General features: G+C 38.9%; 1 protein-coding gene across 1 annotated transcript in view; it reads left to right on the forward strand.

The window, feature by feature from the left end:
• Positions 1 to 19,793, forward strand: part of AK9 (adenylate kinase 9) — a 176,175-nt gene that overhangs the window by 142,417 nt on the left and 13,965 nt on the right. The window contains 4 exon segments of the mRNA XM_017889625.1: positions 11,277 to 11,489; positions 11,842 to 12,060; positions 13,473 to 13,686; positions 18,501 to 18,702. Of these exon segments, the coding sequence (XP_017745114.1) occupies positions 11,277 to 11,489; positions 11,842 to 12,060; positions 13,473 to 13,686; positions 18,501 to 18,702 (848 nt within the window).

Below are 19,793 nucleotides of genomic sequence, written 5' to 3' on the forward strand. Positions count from 1 at the left end.
CCATCTAAGAACCCTCCTCTTAATTATTTGCCTCAGTTTTCATTCATTTATTCATTCAGTCCATCAGCAAACATTAATTGAGATTTGTGTCTGACACTGTTTCAAATACTGGCAAATCAGCCATGAGCAAAGCTTACAGAAATCCTAGCCTCATTCTAATGCTCATTTCCCTCATCAAACATGTTCTGAAAGTTTACTCTGTTCAAGATGTCACGCTAATGTTTAAGATCAAAAAGATGTCCTAACCTGGAATTAAGTATAGTTAACTAGTTTAAGCCCTTGTGAGTCCCCAGTGGTCCCCTTCTGAATCACTTCAAATGTTTCAGCATGAAGGAGTCCAGGCTTTGCAGTTAAACACACCTACGCTGTATCCATTCTCCAGTTCTCGTTGACTTTGTCCACTGCTCTCCAGTGCCTGGTGGAGTGCTGACACATGTGACATTCAACTTCAGTTATTTCTCTGAGGTTGTATAACATTGAGTAAGTCACTTAGCCTCTGTAAACCTAGGGCTTTTTATTGTAAAATGGGAAAAATTAATACACTTAGTTTCCCTAATTAATAATAATTTAATTTCCCTTTGCTACTCTTTAGTTAAATCTTCTTTTCTTAAGAATTAGTTTTCAGGATAAACTTTAAATGTTCTTTATAATTTTTTCATTTGTTAACATTAGAATGGTGTGATTTCTTCTGATTTTTCATTCGGAAATTCAATATTCTATGTAGAGGTTAAATAGGATTTTGTAAGTCAGTTCTCCTGAGACTTCATGTTTGTAAAATTGGCTGTGTATCCCACAAAACTGATACAAACAAACTCGCAACACAACTCCTGAGATTTTGTTGAATTAAAATTAAAACTGTATGTGGGTTTTTTTTTTTTTCAACTCCTTTGATGGAAATTTTATATGTCCTGCTACTGACTCAGACAATAAAGCAGACAAAATGTAGCATCTCGGGGATGAGTTAGTGTGCTTGTTACTATTGGTTAGTGTGCCACCTTGAGTGGCATCCATCCCGACTCCACATCTATCCTGGAGTTCACTTTCATGAACAGATCCAGGGGGTTTCTCACATTTGCCTTTCCTATGCAGAATATGCAGTTCCGTGACTTGCCTTTTTCACACTAACTGGGGAATCCCAGGCAGAGAAAGCCCTTCCCAGGTTTGTCTTCTTGCCCTAAACAAAATCATTGCCTTTACTTTCTTTTTAGCACTGAATGGGACATTTCCAACGTTAGAAATCACTTCAATATCCCAGGCACTGCTTGCATTAATTTCCTAGGGAAACGTCGCCATCTTGTGGACCTGTCATCTCAGAATGTGACTGTAAGGCAGCCCCTGGCCTTGCTTGTAATCGTTCCTCTCTTCCCGTCCACCGGCTCCATCTCTGGGTCTCTATTAGGTGTTGGGTAGCCACTGGGAGGTGAAATCAAGGGAGGGCCAGGGCAGGGAGCCCAGGGAGCAAGTGAGCACAGTGTCAGACTGCACCTTGGTGAAGAGTAATAGAGACACATCGATCATAGGTACTGACTGAGTGAAGGTCCAAGTCAGGGTCCACACAGGTTGAAACAAAGGTCGGGACCAAGTACCATGCCAAAACCATCTCCAAGATCCTCTAGGGAGAAGACAGAGTGTTTAGACCCAAAGGTTGATACACAGAGGGCTCTTCAGGATGAAACAGCAAGCAAAAGTGTACATGGGTATACGGGTTGGAGACAGATTAAAAGCGCTGAAAACCAAGTAGTTCACAATAGCAGCTCCACAGGCAACATCAGTCACACCACAGCATAATAAAGGAATCTGGGGATCTAGATAATGAGCATCTGTGTCAGGAAGCCCTGAGAACTCTGACAGGTCTTTTATTTCTTCCATTTCTTCATGCTTTCCTCTTCCGTCCTCTAATTATGAAAAAATCCATCACTCTCCTGGCACAAGCTTCTATCCAGATGTGTCTTCCCCTGTCTTCCTCTACCAATAGACAGTAGTAACACAGCTTACCCCAAATCTAGTCCTGTCTCTCTGAGACTATGAATTTATTTGCTTTCTGCTTGTCCCCTCTGTTTTCTGTTTCTCTGTTCCCCTTTTCCATCCTTCTTTGGATTATTTTAATATATTTAGAAATTCATTTTAATTATCTATTGCCCTTTTTTCTTTTGAAAAGTGTGTAAAAATTTTATTTTTTCTTTTTCAATTTGTATTTTAGTTCAGAGGGTATATGTGCAGGTTTGTTACATGGGTAAATTGCATGTTGCCGGGGTTTGGTGTACAAATAATTTTGTCACTCAGGTAGTGAGCATAGTACCCAATAGGTAGTGTTTTGACCCTCACTCTCCTCCTACCCTCCACCCTCAAGTAGGCCCCAGCGTCTGTTGTTCCCCTCTTTGTGTCCATGTGCACTTGAAGTTTAGCTCCCACTTATGAGAACATGCAGTGTTTAGTTTTCTGTTCCTGTGTTAATTTGCTTGGGATAATGGACTCCAGCTCCATCCATGTTGCTGCAAAAGATATGAATTCATTCTTTTTTATGGCTGCATGGTATTCCATGGTATATATGCGCCCCATTTTCTTTATCCAGTCCACCATTAATGGGCACCTAGGTTGATTGCATGTCTTTGCTATTGTGAATAGTGCACTGCATGTGTGCATGTGACTTTTTGGTAGAACGATTTCTATTCCTTTGGGTGTATACCCATTAATGGGATTGCTGAGTTAAATGGTAGTTCTAAGTTCTTTGATAAATCTCCAAACTGCTTTTCACAGTGGCTGAACTAATTTACATTCCCACCAACATTTCCTTTTCTTCATAACCTCACTAACATCTATTATTTTCTGACTTTTCAATAATAGTCATTCTGACTGACATGAGATAACACATCACTGTGTTTTTGATTTGCATTTCTCTAATGAGTAGTGACACTGAGCATTTTTTCACATGCTTGTTTTCTGTGTCTATATCTTCTTTTAAGTGTCTGTTTATATCTTGTGCCCATTTTTTAATGGGGTTGTTGTTTTGGGCTTGTTGATTTAAGTACCTTGTAGATTGTGGATATTAGACTTGTGTTGTATGTATAGTTTGCAAATATTTTCTCCTATTCTGTAGGTTGTCTGTTCCTTCTGTTGATAGTTTCTCTTGTGTGAAGAAGCTCTTTAGTTTAATTAGGTCCCACTTGTCAATTTTTGTTTTTGTTGTAATTGCTTTTGGAGACTCTGTCATAAAATATTTGTCGAGAACCAAAACAGCATAGCACTGGTACAAAAACAGACACATAAAGCAGTGGAACCCAGAAATAAAGCTGCACACCTACAATCATCTGATCTTTGACAAGGTCGACAATAACAAGCAATGGGGAAATGACTCCCTAGTAAATAAATGGTGCTGGGATAACTGGCTATCCATATGCAGAAGAATGAACCTGGACCTGTTCCTTTTACCATATACAAAAATCAAAATGGATTAAAGACTTAAATGTAAGACCTAAAACTATAAAAACCCTAGAAGAAAATCTATTGCCTTTTTAAGTATACCTCTATGCTTCATTTTTTAGTAGTTATGCTAGAATTACAAATACATCCTTGACTTTTCACATTCTACTTAGGGTCAATATTACTCAATGTAATATTGTATAAACCTTAGAACTGTCTAGCTCCGTTTGCCTCACCCATCTCCAAACCACTAACATCCTTTATGCTCTAGTTGTGATGTGTTTTACAACTGAATACATTACAACCCTCTTAGGAAATAGTTCTAATGCTTATATTAGTCACATGTATTTTCAAAAAATCAATAGGAAAGAAAGCCTTGTTTTACATTTATCCAGATATTTACTATTTCTGATGTTCTTCATTCATTCCTCTGGTGTGATGGAAATCAGAAGGATGGGAATGCTGGACATCTGAATTATTGTTCACCTACTGTGCTTTTCTTTTCTCTGTATCTTTGCTTTTTAACAGTTTGGTTATGATGTGCCTACATATCATTTTATTCATATTTAGTTTGGGGCCCACTAAGCTTCCTTTAATCTGTACAGTTATGTCTTTTACTAAATTTGGGGAAACTTTAGACATTATTTCTTTAGACATTTTTTCTGCCTCATTTACTCTTTGTCTTCTCCTTATAATACCCCAGTTACACATAGGTTAGACCTTTGCTGTTATTCCACATGTCCTGGGAACTCTGTTGATTTTTTTCCATCTTTTTTCTCTCTCTTCTTTAAGGTAAATAATTTAAGCCCAACCAACAATTTTTTTAATTTCAAATATTGTATTTTTAGTTCTAAAATTTCCATTTGGTTTGTTTCTATATTTTCTATTTCTCTCCTAAGATTTCCTATCTGTTCATTTATTACAAGTGTATTTTCCTTTTCCTCTTTGATCATTGTAATAATAACTGCTTTAAAAGTTCTTGTTTGGTGATTCTAACACCTGGGCTGGGTATTTGATTATTATCTTTCTTCATGAGGATGGGTCAAATTTTCGTGATTCTTCATATTTTGGGTAACTTTGGATTCTATTCTAGAATTGTAAATGTTATATTGTGAGGATTCTGGATTTTGTTATATACCTCCAAAGAGAAATGAGGTTTTGTTTTAGCAGCCAATTAACTTGGTAAGATAAACTTTAAAATTCTGTCATGCCAGCAATGAACAGCAGCTCTGTGTATACTGTTCTTGAACTGCCCATATGTACATGGTTCACAGGCTAGCCAGAGTCTTGGACAAATTGAGTTTGGTATTCCCTTCTCTGGCTCTCTCATCTCTGGCATTTACCCTCACTCTCCAGTGGCCCTGGTTGTGGCTCCTTTCTCTGGTTGCTCCATCCAGAAAGTCAGTTGGCTTTCTACCAAAGTTTTAGTCACACTGAACCACCACAACTCTGAAACTGCCCTCTGGGCAAATGCACAAAATTAGAAAACTCACCCTATGCCATTTGCTTCCTCCAAATTTTGACTACTCTTCAAAATCTGCTTTTCTTGTTCCAAAGACCTCAAATATAGTAGAGAGAGAGGAGTGTTGTTTACAGTTTATTATTATCTGCTAGAGGTTAAATAAACTTATTTCTTCATATTTGAGGCAGATCTTCAAGACCATGAAGTTTAGAATATACATCTTCCAACTTGAAGACTAAGAGATGCATGATATCAGGGAAAACAACACTCTTCTACAAGATTAAATGACCATTTACAGAAAATGAAAACCTTTTTTCCCCTGGGAAGAATTAACCTGAGAGTCTCTTAAACGGTCTTTTGTGAAGAGTTTTAGGATATTTTTAGGATTTTTTAAAATCAACATTGTACTATAGGTGTGAGCCAAAGCAAAGTAAGAAAAGAAATAGCATACATATTAAAAAGTAAGAATAAAACTCATTATTTATATATAATTTGAATATCTAGAAAGTGTAAGAGGGTAAATTGCAGAAAAATTCCTTAAGGTCACCTCTACCAGCCCTTCACTTAATAGCGACATTTGCCCTATACAGAAAAAAGTTAAATAATGAAATATTTCTAAATATTCTAAAGGGATGAAATAATCTGTCTAGAAGATTCTAGGTCCCCAGAATGTTGGTTGATACCCTTCAGTTTTGGGGCAAGGTCCAGGCTTCCTGCATCTTCTCATCTTCACATCTTAAATAGCAATGTGATACAACATTACCTGCTCATATACAGACAGCATGCAGTTGCTCTGAACTAATCAATTTAACCCTTCATTTATAAAAATGAATAGCCAACCAAGGATTACTATATACTTGAGGAAAATCACCAACAAAAGGAAAACCCAACATAAACAAACAGAACAATTGATCATAAAACAAGTGAACAACCCAGGAAACATCATTAAATATTAAAATAATTTCACTTTCTCTCAGAAAATTCAAGAAGAAACTTGTATCCATAAAACAGGAAGAAGATGCTATAAAAAGTCGGAGAACAAAAAAGAGTTAATGAAAACTAAAATAAGTTAAAAGTTAAACTGAAAAAAAGGAAAAGTCCAAGAAGTTTCTCAAATGTAAAAAAAATGCAAGAGTTAGGAAATATGAAAGAAAAAAACTGAAGATCTATAGGTCAATCCAGGAAGGTCAACATCCAATATGCATTTCAAAACAGTGGAAACAGAAAATAAAGAAGGAAATAATCTAAGAAATGTTAGAAGAGAAGTTCCCAGTATTGAAGAGAGCAGGAGGTCTTCAAGTTGAAAGGGCCCATCAAATGCCAAGCAGAATAAATAAAAAGAGATGTGCATTAGACACATCCTTATGAAATTTGAGATTGGCAGGTTTAAAGAGAAGCTCCCACTTGTTTCTAAAATTTTTAAAGGATATCTACAAAGAAATGGAGGTAAGATTTGTATCAGACTTCTCAGTAACAATACTGGATAGTAGAAGACAAAGACAATGCTTGCAAAATTCTAAGTGAAAATGATTTTCAGCCTAGAACTCTGTACTTAGCCAAACTGTTTATAATGCGAGAAAATGAAATGGAAAAATTTTCAGATACTTAAGGTCTCTGAAAATTAGCCTCTTTTATATTCTTCCTGAAAAGAGTAGCCAATTGATATGATGAATAACACTGCTTCTGCTCACAAAACAAACAAACAAAAAAACCCTAGAAATATGGGGGTGGGGAGAGACAATAAGAGTATTATTCAAGGCCGGGCGCGGTGGCTCAAGCCTGTAATCCCAGCACTTTGGGAGGCCAAGACGGGCGGATCACGAGGTCAGGAGATCGAGACCATCCTGGATAACACGGTGAAACCCCGTCTCTACTAAAAAAAAAAAAAATACAAAAAAACTAGCCAGGCGAGGTGGCAGGCGCCTGTAGTCCCAGCTACTCGGGAACTTGGGAGGCTGAGGCAGGAGAATGGCGTGAGCCCGGGAGGCGGAGCTTGCAGTGAGCTGAGATCCGGCCACTGCACTCCAGCCTGGGTGACAGAGCGAGACTCTGTCTCAAAAAAAAAAAGAGTATTATTCAAATATGGGGCAAATATAATTGTAGCATGATTTTGAATAAGAAGAAAAAATGATGTTTGGTCTTGATACTAGAAACATTCTACTTAGGGTAGTGCATGTTTCTTTATATAAAATTGCATTTCCTGTATTACTAACTCTGGCTGTAGTGAATAAGGGTTACATAATTTAACATAGTAGGTGCTGTTTGTTGGATTTCCATATTCAGAATCAATCAAATGCTGTTTGCTTGCTTTTAATTTTTAGAATCAATTTTACATGAAACACCAAATACTGAACTCCAATTATGGGACAGGGACATAAATGTAATAATATTGGAGACGAAATACTTAGAAACTGAAGAAAGGGAGACTTGGAAGGAAGAGTAAGGACATCCTCTTGACAGGGAATCAAAACAGACATCTGAAGAGAACAGCTCAGTAAATAGAGATTCGGGGAGAGTATTCAAAGTTACAAGCACTCGATTACAAAATAAACAGCGAAAATAGGACTAAAACTGGGCAACAGGCAGAAAGAGGAGTGATGTAAGTTAGCTAAATTTCTCATCATCACTGGCAGGAAAGAGGAACCAAATATCACGAGGGTCAAAAGTGATTACCATTTACTGTTTGTTTTATTACTTTCTAAACTGGTTTCTATAGAAAAAAACACACATTTTTTAAATAGAAGAATGATTGAATGAACTGTGATACTATGAAATACTATGTGACTGTTAAAAATATTAAGATGCAAAGAACAACAGTGAAGAGAAAGAAACGCATCCAAATAGGAAAAGAAGTTAAACTATCTCTTTGCTGACAATGTAATTCTATACCTGTAAAACCCTAAAGACTCTGCCAAAAGGTCACTGAAACTAATAAACAACTTCAGTAAATTTTCAGGATACAAAAATCAATGCACAAAATTAGTTGCCTTTATACCAGTAACATTTAAGCTTAGAGCCAAATCAAGAATGCAATCCCATTTACAATAGCCACTTAGGAACTTAAACAATTGAACAATCAAAAAGCAAATAACCCCATTAAAAAGTAGGCAAAAGATGTGAACACTTTTCAAAAGAAGACATACACGCAGCCAACAACATCTGAACAAATGCTCAGCGTCACTAATCAGCAGAGAAATGCAAATCAAAACCACAGTGAGATACCATCTTACACCAGTCAGAATGGCTGGTTTTTTTTTTTGTTTTTTTTTTTTTTTTTTTTTTTGAGACAGGCTGGAGTGCAGTGGTACCATCACAACTTACTGCAGCCTCAACTTCTAGGGCTCAAGCAATCCTCCTATCTCAGTCTCCAAGTAGCTGGGACTGCAGATAGAAGCACACTTAGCTATTTTTTTATTTTTTATTTTTGGAGAGACAGGGTTTAACCATTTTGCCCAGGCTGGTCTCAAACTCCTGGTCTCAAGCAATCTGCCAGTCTCAGCCTCCCAAAGTGCTGGAATCACAGGTATGAACCACCATGCCTGAGCTAGAATGGCTATTACTAAAAAGTCAAAAAACAACAGATACTGGTGAGGGTGCAAAGAAAAGGGAATGTTTATACACTCTTGAGGGGAATGTAAATTAGCTGAGCCACTGTGGAAAGCAGTTTGAAGATTTCTCAGAGAACTCAAAACAGAAATACCATTCGACCCAACAATCCCATTACTGGATATATATACAAAAGAAAATAAATTGTTCTACCAAAAATACACATGCACTCATATGTTCATCATAGCCCTATTCACAATAGCAGAGACATGGAATTAACATAGGGGCTCATCAATGATGGACTGGATAAAGGAAGTGTGCTACACACATGTATAATACTGTAGAATACTACATGGCCATAAAAAAGAACAAACTCATATCCCTTGCAGCAATGTGGATGCAGCTGGAAGCCATTATCCTGAGCAAATTAACACAGGAACAGAAAACCAAATACCCTGTATTCTCATTTATAAGTAGGAGCTAAACACTGGGTACTCATGGACATAAAGATGGCAATAATAGACACTCAGAACTACTAGGAGGAGGGTTGGGGACAGGGTTGAAAAAATAACTATTGAGTACTATGCTGACTATCTGGGTGACACGATCAATCATACCCCAAACTTCAGCATCATGCAATATACCCTTGTAACAAACCTGCACACATACCCCTGAATCTAAAGTAAAAGTTGAAATTATTTTTTAATTAATTGAAAAAAATTGAGATGTATATTCTGATATGAAAAGAAATTTAAATATATTGCTATTTTTTTAAAGTTGTAGAAAATAAAATAATCCCCCTTATGTTTAAAATACAAGGTAATTAAATATATATATATAGTAAAACATTTGTAAGGATCCTAACCAAATTGTTAACCAAAGTTAATTCCAGGTAGGAGGGTAGAAATAGGAGTGTGATGAAAGACTTCTACTTTTTATCTTACACAATGCTATATAATTTAATTTCTTTATAATAAAATGAATTTCTTTTAAAATTGTACAATTTCAATTTTAATAAAAAGTTGTAGGAGCTATTCAGTGGAGCCAGAGAGGTGAGCATAAGTTCATCTGGAACTAAGATGTCCCAGCTTGTAGTGTAGACCTATCCCACTATACTTGCAATAATCCTTAGAAAATTAAATATCAGGTTAGAAAATTGACAAGATATAATAAAAAAAGAACAAGTCATAAGGAGACTAAATGATCTCAAACTTCTTTGAAAGGAACCAGAACTGAAAAACCCTGCTCCATAGCCAAACTCCTTTTGGAGAAAGGGGAGCTTGGGCAGGAAAGGGTCCTTATGCTCTCATCTTCCTCCCTGCACTCACAAGCCCAAATCCCATCTCCAGGCACTTTTCACAGGACCAGAGGCCTGGTCATTTAGAACGATTAGGAAATAGCCAGAAAATTGCAGGCAAGAGACAATTTGAAGGCAAACAGTGGAGAGGGGCCTCAAGGGAGGGAGTGTTGAGCATTATTTAGAATTACAGTCCTTTGTAACCCCCCATCCCTTCCCATCCAGGACTCTCATCCCGGGAGTCTAGATAATTCCCAGGTTTCAGGCTGGAGGGCAGTTCTCCAACTGAAACAAGGAATACTCAGGGAGAACAGTGTGGAGGCAGTGCAGGAGGATGATTATTATAGGGCTCAGTTTTGTGCAAAGTGAACTATAGCACTTAAAACCTACACAATACAACTTAGTACCAATATCCTGTCATGGTCTTTAATAATCATTAATGTATTATTCTCATTTTCTCAGATAGGCTATAGCCTCTGAAAAGGCATTTGCTCTTCTATTTGTACACTCCTTTACACAAAGTGACAGTAATAGCTATAAGAGCATAATAATAGCTAATGTTCACATACTTACCATATGCCAGATACTTTTCTAATGGCTTTGCATGTATTAACTAATTTAATGCTCCCAGCAACCCTGTGAGGTACTTTTATTATTCTTATTTTACAGATGAGGAAACATCTTGTCCCAGTTAAGACAGCTAGTGTTTCATATTCTTTGAACTGCATTAAATATTGTTCCTGAAGATCATCAAAAACATGTAACATTCTGACAATCATAAACATAAATAATATTTAATATTTTGTCTCTGTATTTATTTATGGGACCACTTTGGGGCCAGAGTCTTGAAAGTATTAAAATTCTGAGTACCAAAGAAATTTTTAAACAATTTTTCCAAGATGGCAGGTTGGAGGCAGTGTTAGCATGCCTCCCCACTTGGAAAGACAAAATAATGTGTAGAGATTCACACTATGAACGTTTTTCCAAGAAGCAACATAGGAACTGAACAGGAAAACTGAAAGAAACCACAGACCCTTTGAAAGAAGCAGCGGGCTACAGCCTACACTAGGAGCCAGGCAGAAAACTGAGACAGTGAACCTGCTCCACATTGAGCACACTGCTACTACAACCAGCAACTAAGAAAGCCATCATCTAAAGACTACCACCGAGGAACTCATGCACAGAGCCTTCACCCCTGAAGGAACCCAGAAGTTACAAGCAACTATAAACATAAAGTCACATCCTCAAGGAGAAAAAAAAGAAATTTTAAAAAACCAGTCAAATCCAAAATAAATTCAAAAATAATTAGAAGAAATAGTCTACCTAAATGAGAAGGAACCAGAAAAATAATTCTGGCAACATGACAAAAAAGGGTTCTATAACACCCCCAAAAGTGTCAGATATATAAAACCTTGTTGCGTTACTCGATGAATGTCAACATACAATACCGACCAATATCAAGCCATTACAAAATATTCCAGATGATTTGTTAATAGTGTCTTTTGTTACATATTTTACATGTATAGTAAAAGGGAATGTTTTCTTCCTTAGAATGTTGTTAGAGATGATGAAGAGATTAGTGAGGAAGAACTAGAAGAAGACAATGATGATATTGAAAACATCCTTGAAGATGAGTTTCCAAAAGATGAGGAAGAGATGAGTGGTGAGGAAGATGAAGAACAAGAAACTGATGCAATTGAGCGCCTGAGAGGTGAACTAGGAGAAAAATTTGAAGCAGATACACACAATTTACAAATAATACAGGTTATTACTTTTCCTTCACTTTTATAATTCAAAAGTAACATTTGAGAATCAGACTAAAGCAATTTAGTTCATGCCATTTTTTAAACATTTCAAAAATGTATATTTTAGGGCTGTATTTCCTTTTATCAGTGTCATTTAACAATTATGCAATAAGTCCATAATTTAAGAGCAACGTGGAAACCACAGAGGGTCAGAATAAGTTTAGTCACCAACATGCAGCCACTTGGAAGCTGAAAAATATTTGTGTTCTGGACTGAAGTAGTCAGTCACCAGCAGTGTGTACATGCTGTGACTAAATACTACCAGCCTTTTTCTCACTAAATATATTTGTTTTTATGACTTTTCTTATCAGGATGAACTTGAGAGGTATTTGATACCAATAATTTCCATTAATGGAGCTCGGAAAAATCACATTGTACAATATACATTGAATATGAAACTGAAACCACTGGTGGAAAATCGTGCAAGCATTTTTGAGAAATGTCATCCAATATCAGCAGCCCTTGCCCAGAAAATGCTCACCTTTACCTACAAGTATATAAGCTCATTTGGCTATTGGGACCCCGTAAAGGTAATTTCAGCAAATGCAGCTGAAAGCCATGTTCCTTCTTTATTTTTTTCAAAGGTATGTCTTTCTTAAAAGGAAAAAGACTGGATAATTTCAAAAATTGTAAGTATTGTATAGTAGTCTCATCTAGCTATAAAAATACTTTGGAATTTAAAATGGAATCATTAAACTTTCAACTTTTCTTTTATCACCAACTGTATAACATAGAGCAGACATCCCTACCTCCCCCTGAGTTTCTCCTTATCTCTAGCCTTTACTCCCATCCATGAACTTCACTCTAGACCAAGAATTACAATGTTGACACTACCATTGATCTGTAACAACTGTCTTAAGGTAGCTCTCAGGGAGAAGCAATATCACCGTACTGTTTCACACCTACTCTGTCAAGTCCAGGGATGGCTAACACTTGCCCATCTGATGCTATAAAAAGATATTCAAACGTAGCATTGATCAATTGCCCAGTCTTCATCATCACCAATGCAAAGATGTGGAACCACTCCTCCAACTTCATTCCTACCCACACCTTAGGCTGCCTTTTAGGTTTATTTTTCCCTTTCATGATAGCTCTTAATGTGTACGTCAGTGGGATTTGAACTGTACAAAAATATAGAAGAGAACCCAGTGGGATTTGCCCTACTAGAATACTCCAAAAGATAACCCAAGAACCCAATTGTATTAGTCATCTCTGGCTGCCATAACAAAATACCACTTGGTAGTTTAAACAACAGAAATTATTTTCTCACAGTTCTAAAGGCTAAAAGTTCAAGATCAAGGTACCAGCAGGGTTGGTTTTTCTGACAAGGCAAGACCTCTCTCCTTAACTTGCAGTTGGCCGCCTTCTAACTGTGTCCTCACATGGTCTTTTCTGTGTGCCCACCCTGATGTTTCTTCCTCCTCTTGTAAGGACACCAGTCCCACCAGATTCAGGTTCCATCCTTCTGACCTCATTTAACCTTAATTACCTCCTTTATTAAAGGCCCTGTCTTCAAATACAGTCACTTTGGGTGCTAGGGCCTCAAACAGAAATTGAGGAGGTAAGGGAGAAACAATTCAATCCATAACATCACCTTAGGAATGGACCTCTTTGTGAGGATAAATTGGCCTGTGAATAAATGCAAACAACCTTAGGCTCTTTGACAGAAACATTCAGTATACACTAAACACACTATAAAGGAAGTAGAAGGACTATAATTGTCATAAACTGAAGGCCAATTAAGAACTATTACACTGATTACATATGGCTGTAAAATAATGTGTACTTTTCCACAGTTGTTTAATATTAATTGTTGATTATAATTAGTTTTCCTATTCTGTAAGGAAATTTTTTTTCTTATGAATTGTTTTTTTCAAATGTATTTCAGGGAAGTGAAATAAATTCAAACTAACTTTCAAATTCAACTGTGTATATGTTGCAGCTAAGTGAAGGAGAGACAATCAAGCCAGTTGAAAATGCAGAGAATCCAATTTATCCTGTAATCCATCGTCAATATATTTATTTTTTATCTAGTAAAGAAACAAGAGAAAAATTTATGAAGAACCCAATCAAATATATCCGCCAACCCAAACCTAAGCCTACTGTGCCCATTAGGATTATGATTGTGGGGCCTCCAAAATCTGGGAAAACTACAGGTGAGCATATGTTTGCCTTTGTTTCCCTCAAGCATAAAAGAATCTGCTTGTTAACTGTAACAGGTCCATTACCCGATGCACATGGCAGGTCAATTCACCAGGACACTGGGTTGCAGCAGAAAAAGACATTTAATTGTAGGGTGGCTGAGTGAGGAGAAGGAGGAAATCTCAAATCTGTCTCCCTGAGGAATTTGGGGCTAGGGTTTTTAAGAGTTTTGGAGTGGGCTGAATTGAAGTGCAAAAATCATAGATTGGTTGAAGAATGCAGGTTGAAGTCATGGGAGAGGGAGATGAAGAAACCGAATTCTCCTGCTGATTCGGTTCCTCTGTGGAGGTCTTTAAACCTCCTGTTGGTGTCAGCTATTCTGCTGACATTTAGGTTCTGCTTAAGGAATTCCTTAAAAAAAGCCTTATTATTCTAACATCAGAGATCCTATCTAACTTAAACAAAAAGCCTTATGAGTTGAACATCAGAAATCCTGTTTATAGGAATGATGGGGATGCCAGTGGTCAGTAACTACGCTATGTGACTTTCAGTTACAAGGAAGTGGGTCAAAGCTGCAGCCTGATTCAGGCTTATTATAACTATATTTCTGTCCAGAATTCTTGTTAATCCTGTGAGAATGACTTCACCCTGAAAACTAGTGCCACTTTTCAGAAAACCAACTATCAAGATTGACTCAAAACAAGGTAGATAACCTAAATAGACCAATAACCATTGAAGAGAAGGCATTCGAAAATAATAACCCAACTCTGAAATGGCCCAGAATCAAATTGTTTTAGACAAAAATTATAGCAAATTTTGAAAGGATAAAAAACTCAAGAGATAATGCCTGTATTTTATAAGCTCTCCCATAGCAAGGAGAAAGAGTAAGTTTCCCAACTTATTTTATTTTCTTTTTTATTAAGGAATATGGTTCATACAGCCAAAAAGGCATATAGGATACAAACCCATTTTTTAATTAACATGACCCTAATATCAAAACCTAACCAAGACAATGCAAGAAATTACAAACTAATATTCATAATTATAGTCAAATATCCTAAGTATATAAAGTATATGAAAATATTTTATAAATATAATCTACTATACTAGGCACAGTGGCTCATGCCTGTAATCCCAGCACTTTGGGAGGCCAAGGTGGGAGGATTACTTGAGCCCAGGAGTTCAGGACCAGCCTGGGTAACATAGTGAGACCTCATCTCTTCAAAAAAATTAAAGCATTAGCTGGGTGTGGTGGCACATGCCTGTAGTCCCAACTATTTAGGAGACTGAGGTGGGAGGACCACTTGAGCCCAGGAAATTGAGGCTACAGTGAGCCATGATCATGCCACTGTACTCCACCCTAGGCAACAGAGTGCGAGCCTCTCTCAAAACAAGTAATAATAATAAATAATTATCTTAATCATTGCTGGAAAGGCATTTGATAAACTGTATTCCTGTAATGTTTTGTGTAACTTTGGACTTTAGGGCAAATAGTCCAAAACTTGGTTGATTGTAGTATTTCAACATGACATGATAACAAAAAGAACAGTGGGTGGTCACAATCAGAACAGAATGGAAAGGGCAGATATAGGATACATTTCCAAGGAAAACAGTAAGTCTTAAAGATTGACTGAATAGATAACTCTTTGTTCTCTTCTTTAGAGAGATAAGGGAGTTTTATGTTCCAGCTCTTCAGATGAAAAGTTTATTTTGGCTTTATAAAGTTCTTAACATGACAAAAGAGTCTATAATTGTTACAGGAAAGGGGTCCAGAACCAGACCCCAAGAGAAGGTTCTTGGATCTCACGTAAGAAAGAATTAAAGGCGAGTCCATAGAGTACAGTGAAAGCAAGTTTATTAGGAAAGTGAAGGAATGGCTGCTCCATAGACAGAGCAGCCCCAAGGGTTGCTGGTTGCCCATTTTTATGGTTATTTCTTGATGATGTGCTAAACAAGGGGTGGATTATTCATGTCTCCCCATTTTAGACCACATAGGGTAACTTCCTGATGTTGCCATGGCATTTGTAAACTGTCATGGCACTGGTAAGAGTGTGGCAGTGAGGACAACCAGAGGTCACTCTCATTGCCATCTTGGTTTTGGTGGGTTTTAGCCAGCTTCATTACTGCAATCTGTTTTATCAGAAGGTCTTTATGACATGTATCTTGTGCTGACATTCTGTCTCATCCTGTGACTTAGAATGCCTTCACTGTCTGGGAATGCAGCCCAGTATGGCTCAGCCTTATTTACCCAGCCCCTACTCAAGATGGAGTTGCTCTGGTTTGCACGCCTCTGACATAATCATATCCTAAATGTTCACAAAGATAATGATGCTTTCCAAAGACAGCAGAACATTGACATGCAAAATAAGATCCCACATCCAGAGCACAAAGTGAAAATGTAGATTACCTGATATCTCATTTTTTTTGTTGAAATGGTGGTTGATTTTTAAACAAGGTGTCAAATTTTAGGAGCTTAATTATTGTTAGAACTTAAAAAAAAAATCTCGTTCCAGCATTTGTGCAAAGCTGAAGTTACGTGCTCTGTGGCTCTCACAGGAACTTCCTTATTGGATGGTCCTGATGGTGGTCCCTAGTCAATCACCATCCTCATGGGATGAGTAGGGTTCTGAGTATCCTCCACCAACTGCTATCTCCACACAGTGCTCAGGCAAGGAATATACACACAACAGAGCACACCCACATTTACTAGCTACCAGAATCCATTTATCTGTCTGTTGTCTCACTCAGGAGAAGCCAGTGTGAGTCTTCCTTCAGCCAATGGCAACATCTATGTAACCTTGGACAAATCAGTTCCCCTCATCTATAAAATCGAAATTTCAATATCAATTCCACCCACCTGATGAAATAGTTAAAAATATCAAATAAAGTCATGGAAGAAAAATTCCTCATAGGCTGTAAGTCACTATTAAAATGTCGAGTGTGCCATTACACATTTTAAAAATTATTTCCTAGAGTATTAACTGAGATCTAACTGTATAGGTTATGCAATGCTGATTGCATCATGGAGTCCATAAATGGACAGAAAGGAGAATGATACGATTCAGTGAAACAGGAGTGTTATATTGTTATTTGGGGCATACTACCAGATATTAAGAGTACATATAAGATGACTTGCAAAGCTCTCAAAAATTTTGCTACCTCATGCAGAAGAAAGAAAACACTTAAAATTGGTTTGTTAAAGAAAAAAAAAAACAAGCAGATTTGGCCCATTAACCAGATCTATCAGCCACAGACCTGAAGTACTGTTAATGACTGACCTTTGACAGTTATTAGTTCCATAAAATATGGCAATTTTAATTTTTGAAATTTCATTGAGAAATGTGAAAATTAGCTTGCTGTTGATATAATCAGCCAGAGTCTAAAACTAAGGTGAACTGATAAATTAGTGAAATGAAATAAATTTAGAGTTTTGTTTTTCACTATCTGTTGGGTACTACTGTTCTGGTATCTTTGGGTTGGATCTTTTCTGGCTTGAAACCTCTGTGGCTGCAGCAGCTTTGCCCACATTCTTGTCCTGCATCCAGGAAGAATGAGGTAGGCAGAAAACTGAACAGTGAAAAAGACAAATGTGAATTGAGTGTTACAGCAGCTCAGAGGAGACCCACAGTGGGTGGCTCCTCTGCGCAGGCAGGTCATCTGTCCAGTGTTCAGTTCTCAGCAGAGAGGAGGCCCTGGAGAGGGTGGCTCCTATCTGCTGGCAGGTCATTCTGCAGCTCTCAGCAGAGAGTGTAGCTCCTCTCTGCAACTGGTTGTTCTGTCATCTCCAGCTATCAGCAGACAGGATACTCCTCTCTGCAGTTGGTCATCCTGTCCTCTCCAGCTACCAACAGAGAGGGTACTCCACTGTCAGCTGAGAGGGTACTTCTCTCTGCAGCTGGTCATCCTGTCATCTCTCTGCCCTCTTCGTCCTCTGGTCAGCCTCTCCCTGCTCTGGCTGAGCCCAGGGCTTTTATGGACCTCAGAGGGGAGGAAGCGCCTGCTGATTGGTCCATGGGTGGCCCTGGGTAGGCCCAGAAGAGGCACCGCAAGTCCCCACTCCTGTCCACAGACTGGCGTCCCAGCCCCCAGCCTTCAGGCCCTCCCTGGCCTGAAAGTGGGGCCTTACTGGGGACCCACCCCCTTCTGCCTAGGAATCAATCTGCCACCCACTGCTATTTATGGCCCCTGGGCTTGGCCCCAACCCCTGCTCAGAGATGGGAGTAGGGTCAGGAGCAGAGAGAGGCCAGAGAGCGGGAGCAGACACCACTGAGCCTGCAGGGGTTGGGGAGGTTCCCAGGCCCCTGAGGATGCAGGCTGCAGAGATGCAGAGATGCCTGGGTCCTGCACCTGGGAGAACTCCCCAAGCTGCACCCAGGGAGCTCCCATCCTGCCAACTCAGAAGGGGCAGGGTTCTGGCTTGTCCATGGCTTCTGCCTGCTCCCTGGAGCAGGAGGCCTAGAGCTGCAGCCGTGGGTCAGGCGGCTGCAGCTGCACCCAAGAGGGCAGATCTTACCTGCTCCTGGCTGCCTCCAAGAGCACAGGGAGGCTCAGACCCACAGCAGCAGTTTAAGTGACTGTAGCCACGCCCAGGAGGATGGGGCTGCTGCCTGCTCCATAGAGCAGGAGGCCTGGGTCTGCAGCATGTTTTGGGCAGCTGCAGCCAGCCTGATGGCAGCAGCCACTGCCATCACTATGTTTGCTACTTGGGAGACGGGATCATTAGAAGCCCAAACCTGAGCATCATGCAATATACCCATGTAACAAAACTGCACATGTTCCCCTTGAATCTAAATCACTTAATTTAATTTAAAAGTTTTATGTTTTTCAGTTGCCAAAAAAATTACAAGCGAATATGGGTTAAAGCATATATCAATAGGAGGAGCTTTGCGTTATGTACTAAACAATTACCCGGAAACAGAGCTGGCACTTATGTTAAATTGGCATCTTCATAAAGGAATGACAGCACCTGATGAACTGGCTATTCAAGCCTTAGAACTTTCTCTGATGGAAAGTGTGTGCGGTACTGCAGGGTAAGTGAATGGGGTGAGAGGATGGGACAGAGGGAGTTAAATCTTTAAGAAACTGCTGGCTCATGATTTAAAACACTTACATAGGGCTTAAAGCTCTTGTAAAAGAGTGTGATCTACTTCTCTCAAACTCTGGACACCTATATGGTTACATATTTGAATTTTCTGTCAAGAAAAACTTGGCTTGAAAATTCACATCCCAGATTAGCAGGCAGGCCCCTTCACTCCAGCAACCCCTGAGTGATCCAAAAGGCTTCAGACTTAAACAAAGGAGGCTGATGTGACTTCTACACTCCAGTTCTTCTCACTGCCCCATGAAGTGATGGAGAAGTGGCCCTCCCCTGTCCCCCAGGTGCTGGTCCAATGGAGATGGTCTATGTCTGGCCCAGCATTCTGCACGGGTAGCAGTGCCTCTCCCTTAACACCACATTTAGACAAGAAAGCTATGCACTTCAGCTGTCGCTTCCATTTACACTTCTCACCTTTGCTCCTCCAGCGTAGCCATGGGCCATACCCAGTAGTAAAAGCCCTCCCCCATGAAACCTGAGGCCCTGGTCTTGAGCACAGGTCACTGACCTAGAACTCCCCTAATTTACTCAAGGTTTTCTATTAGGAGTCTCCTTGCCTTTCCTTATCTGTGACCCATAATTAAGTCCTTGAACAGTTCTCGTGAGTTCATTTATTGGGAAGCAGCTTCTGGGTTGTCAGACTTTATCCCCAGAAAAGGCCCCGGGTCTTACCCAAATTGAATGACCTCCTCCCTGGTGTTAAGCTTTGCATAAGAAGGACCTCAGTGAGGCAATCATGGTTGAGTCAAAAAGATTTCATTCCACCTTAATACCAGGACAATGACTGCTCATTCACCTCGAATTTCCCTAATCCTGAGGGCCACTCAAAGTGACTCTTCACACAACAAGTAAGTTGAGCTACTCTTGATTAAAAAAACAACAATGGCACCCTCATACATTCTCTATGAGGCCAGCCTAGCCAACAATCCCCTCTGCTGTAGAATTGTAGGCCAGTGCCTAGAGACTCAGCTGTTATAAAAGAAAAGCTTCCGTTCAATTAAATTTAAAGGAGTTTAATTAAGCAAA

The sequence above is a fragment of the Rhinopithecus bieti genome, unplaced genomic scaffold (assembly GCF_001698545.2).
Source record: "Rhinopithecus bieti isolate Rb0 unplaced genomic scaffold, ASM169854v2 scaffold_18548, whole genome shotgun sequence".
Classification (NCBI taxonomy): domain Eukaryota; kingdom Metazoa; phylum Chordata; class Mammalia; order Primates; family Cercopithecidae; genus Rhinopithecus; species Rhinopithecus bieti.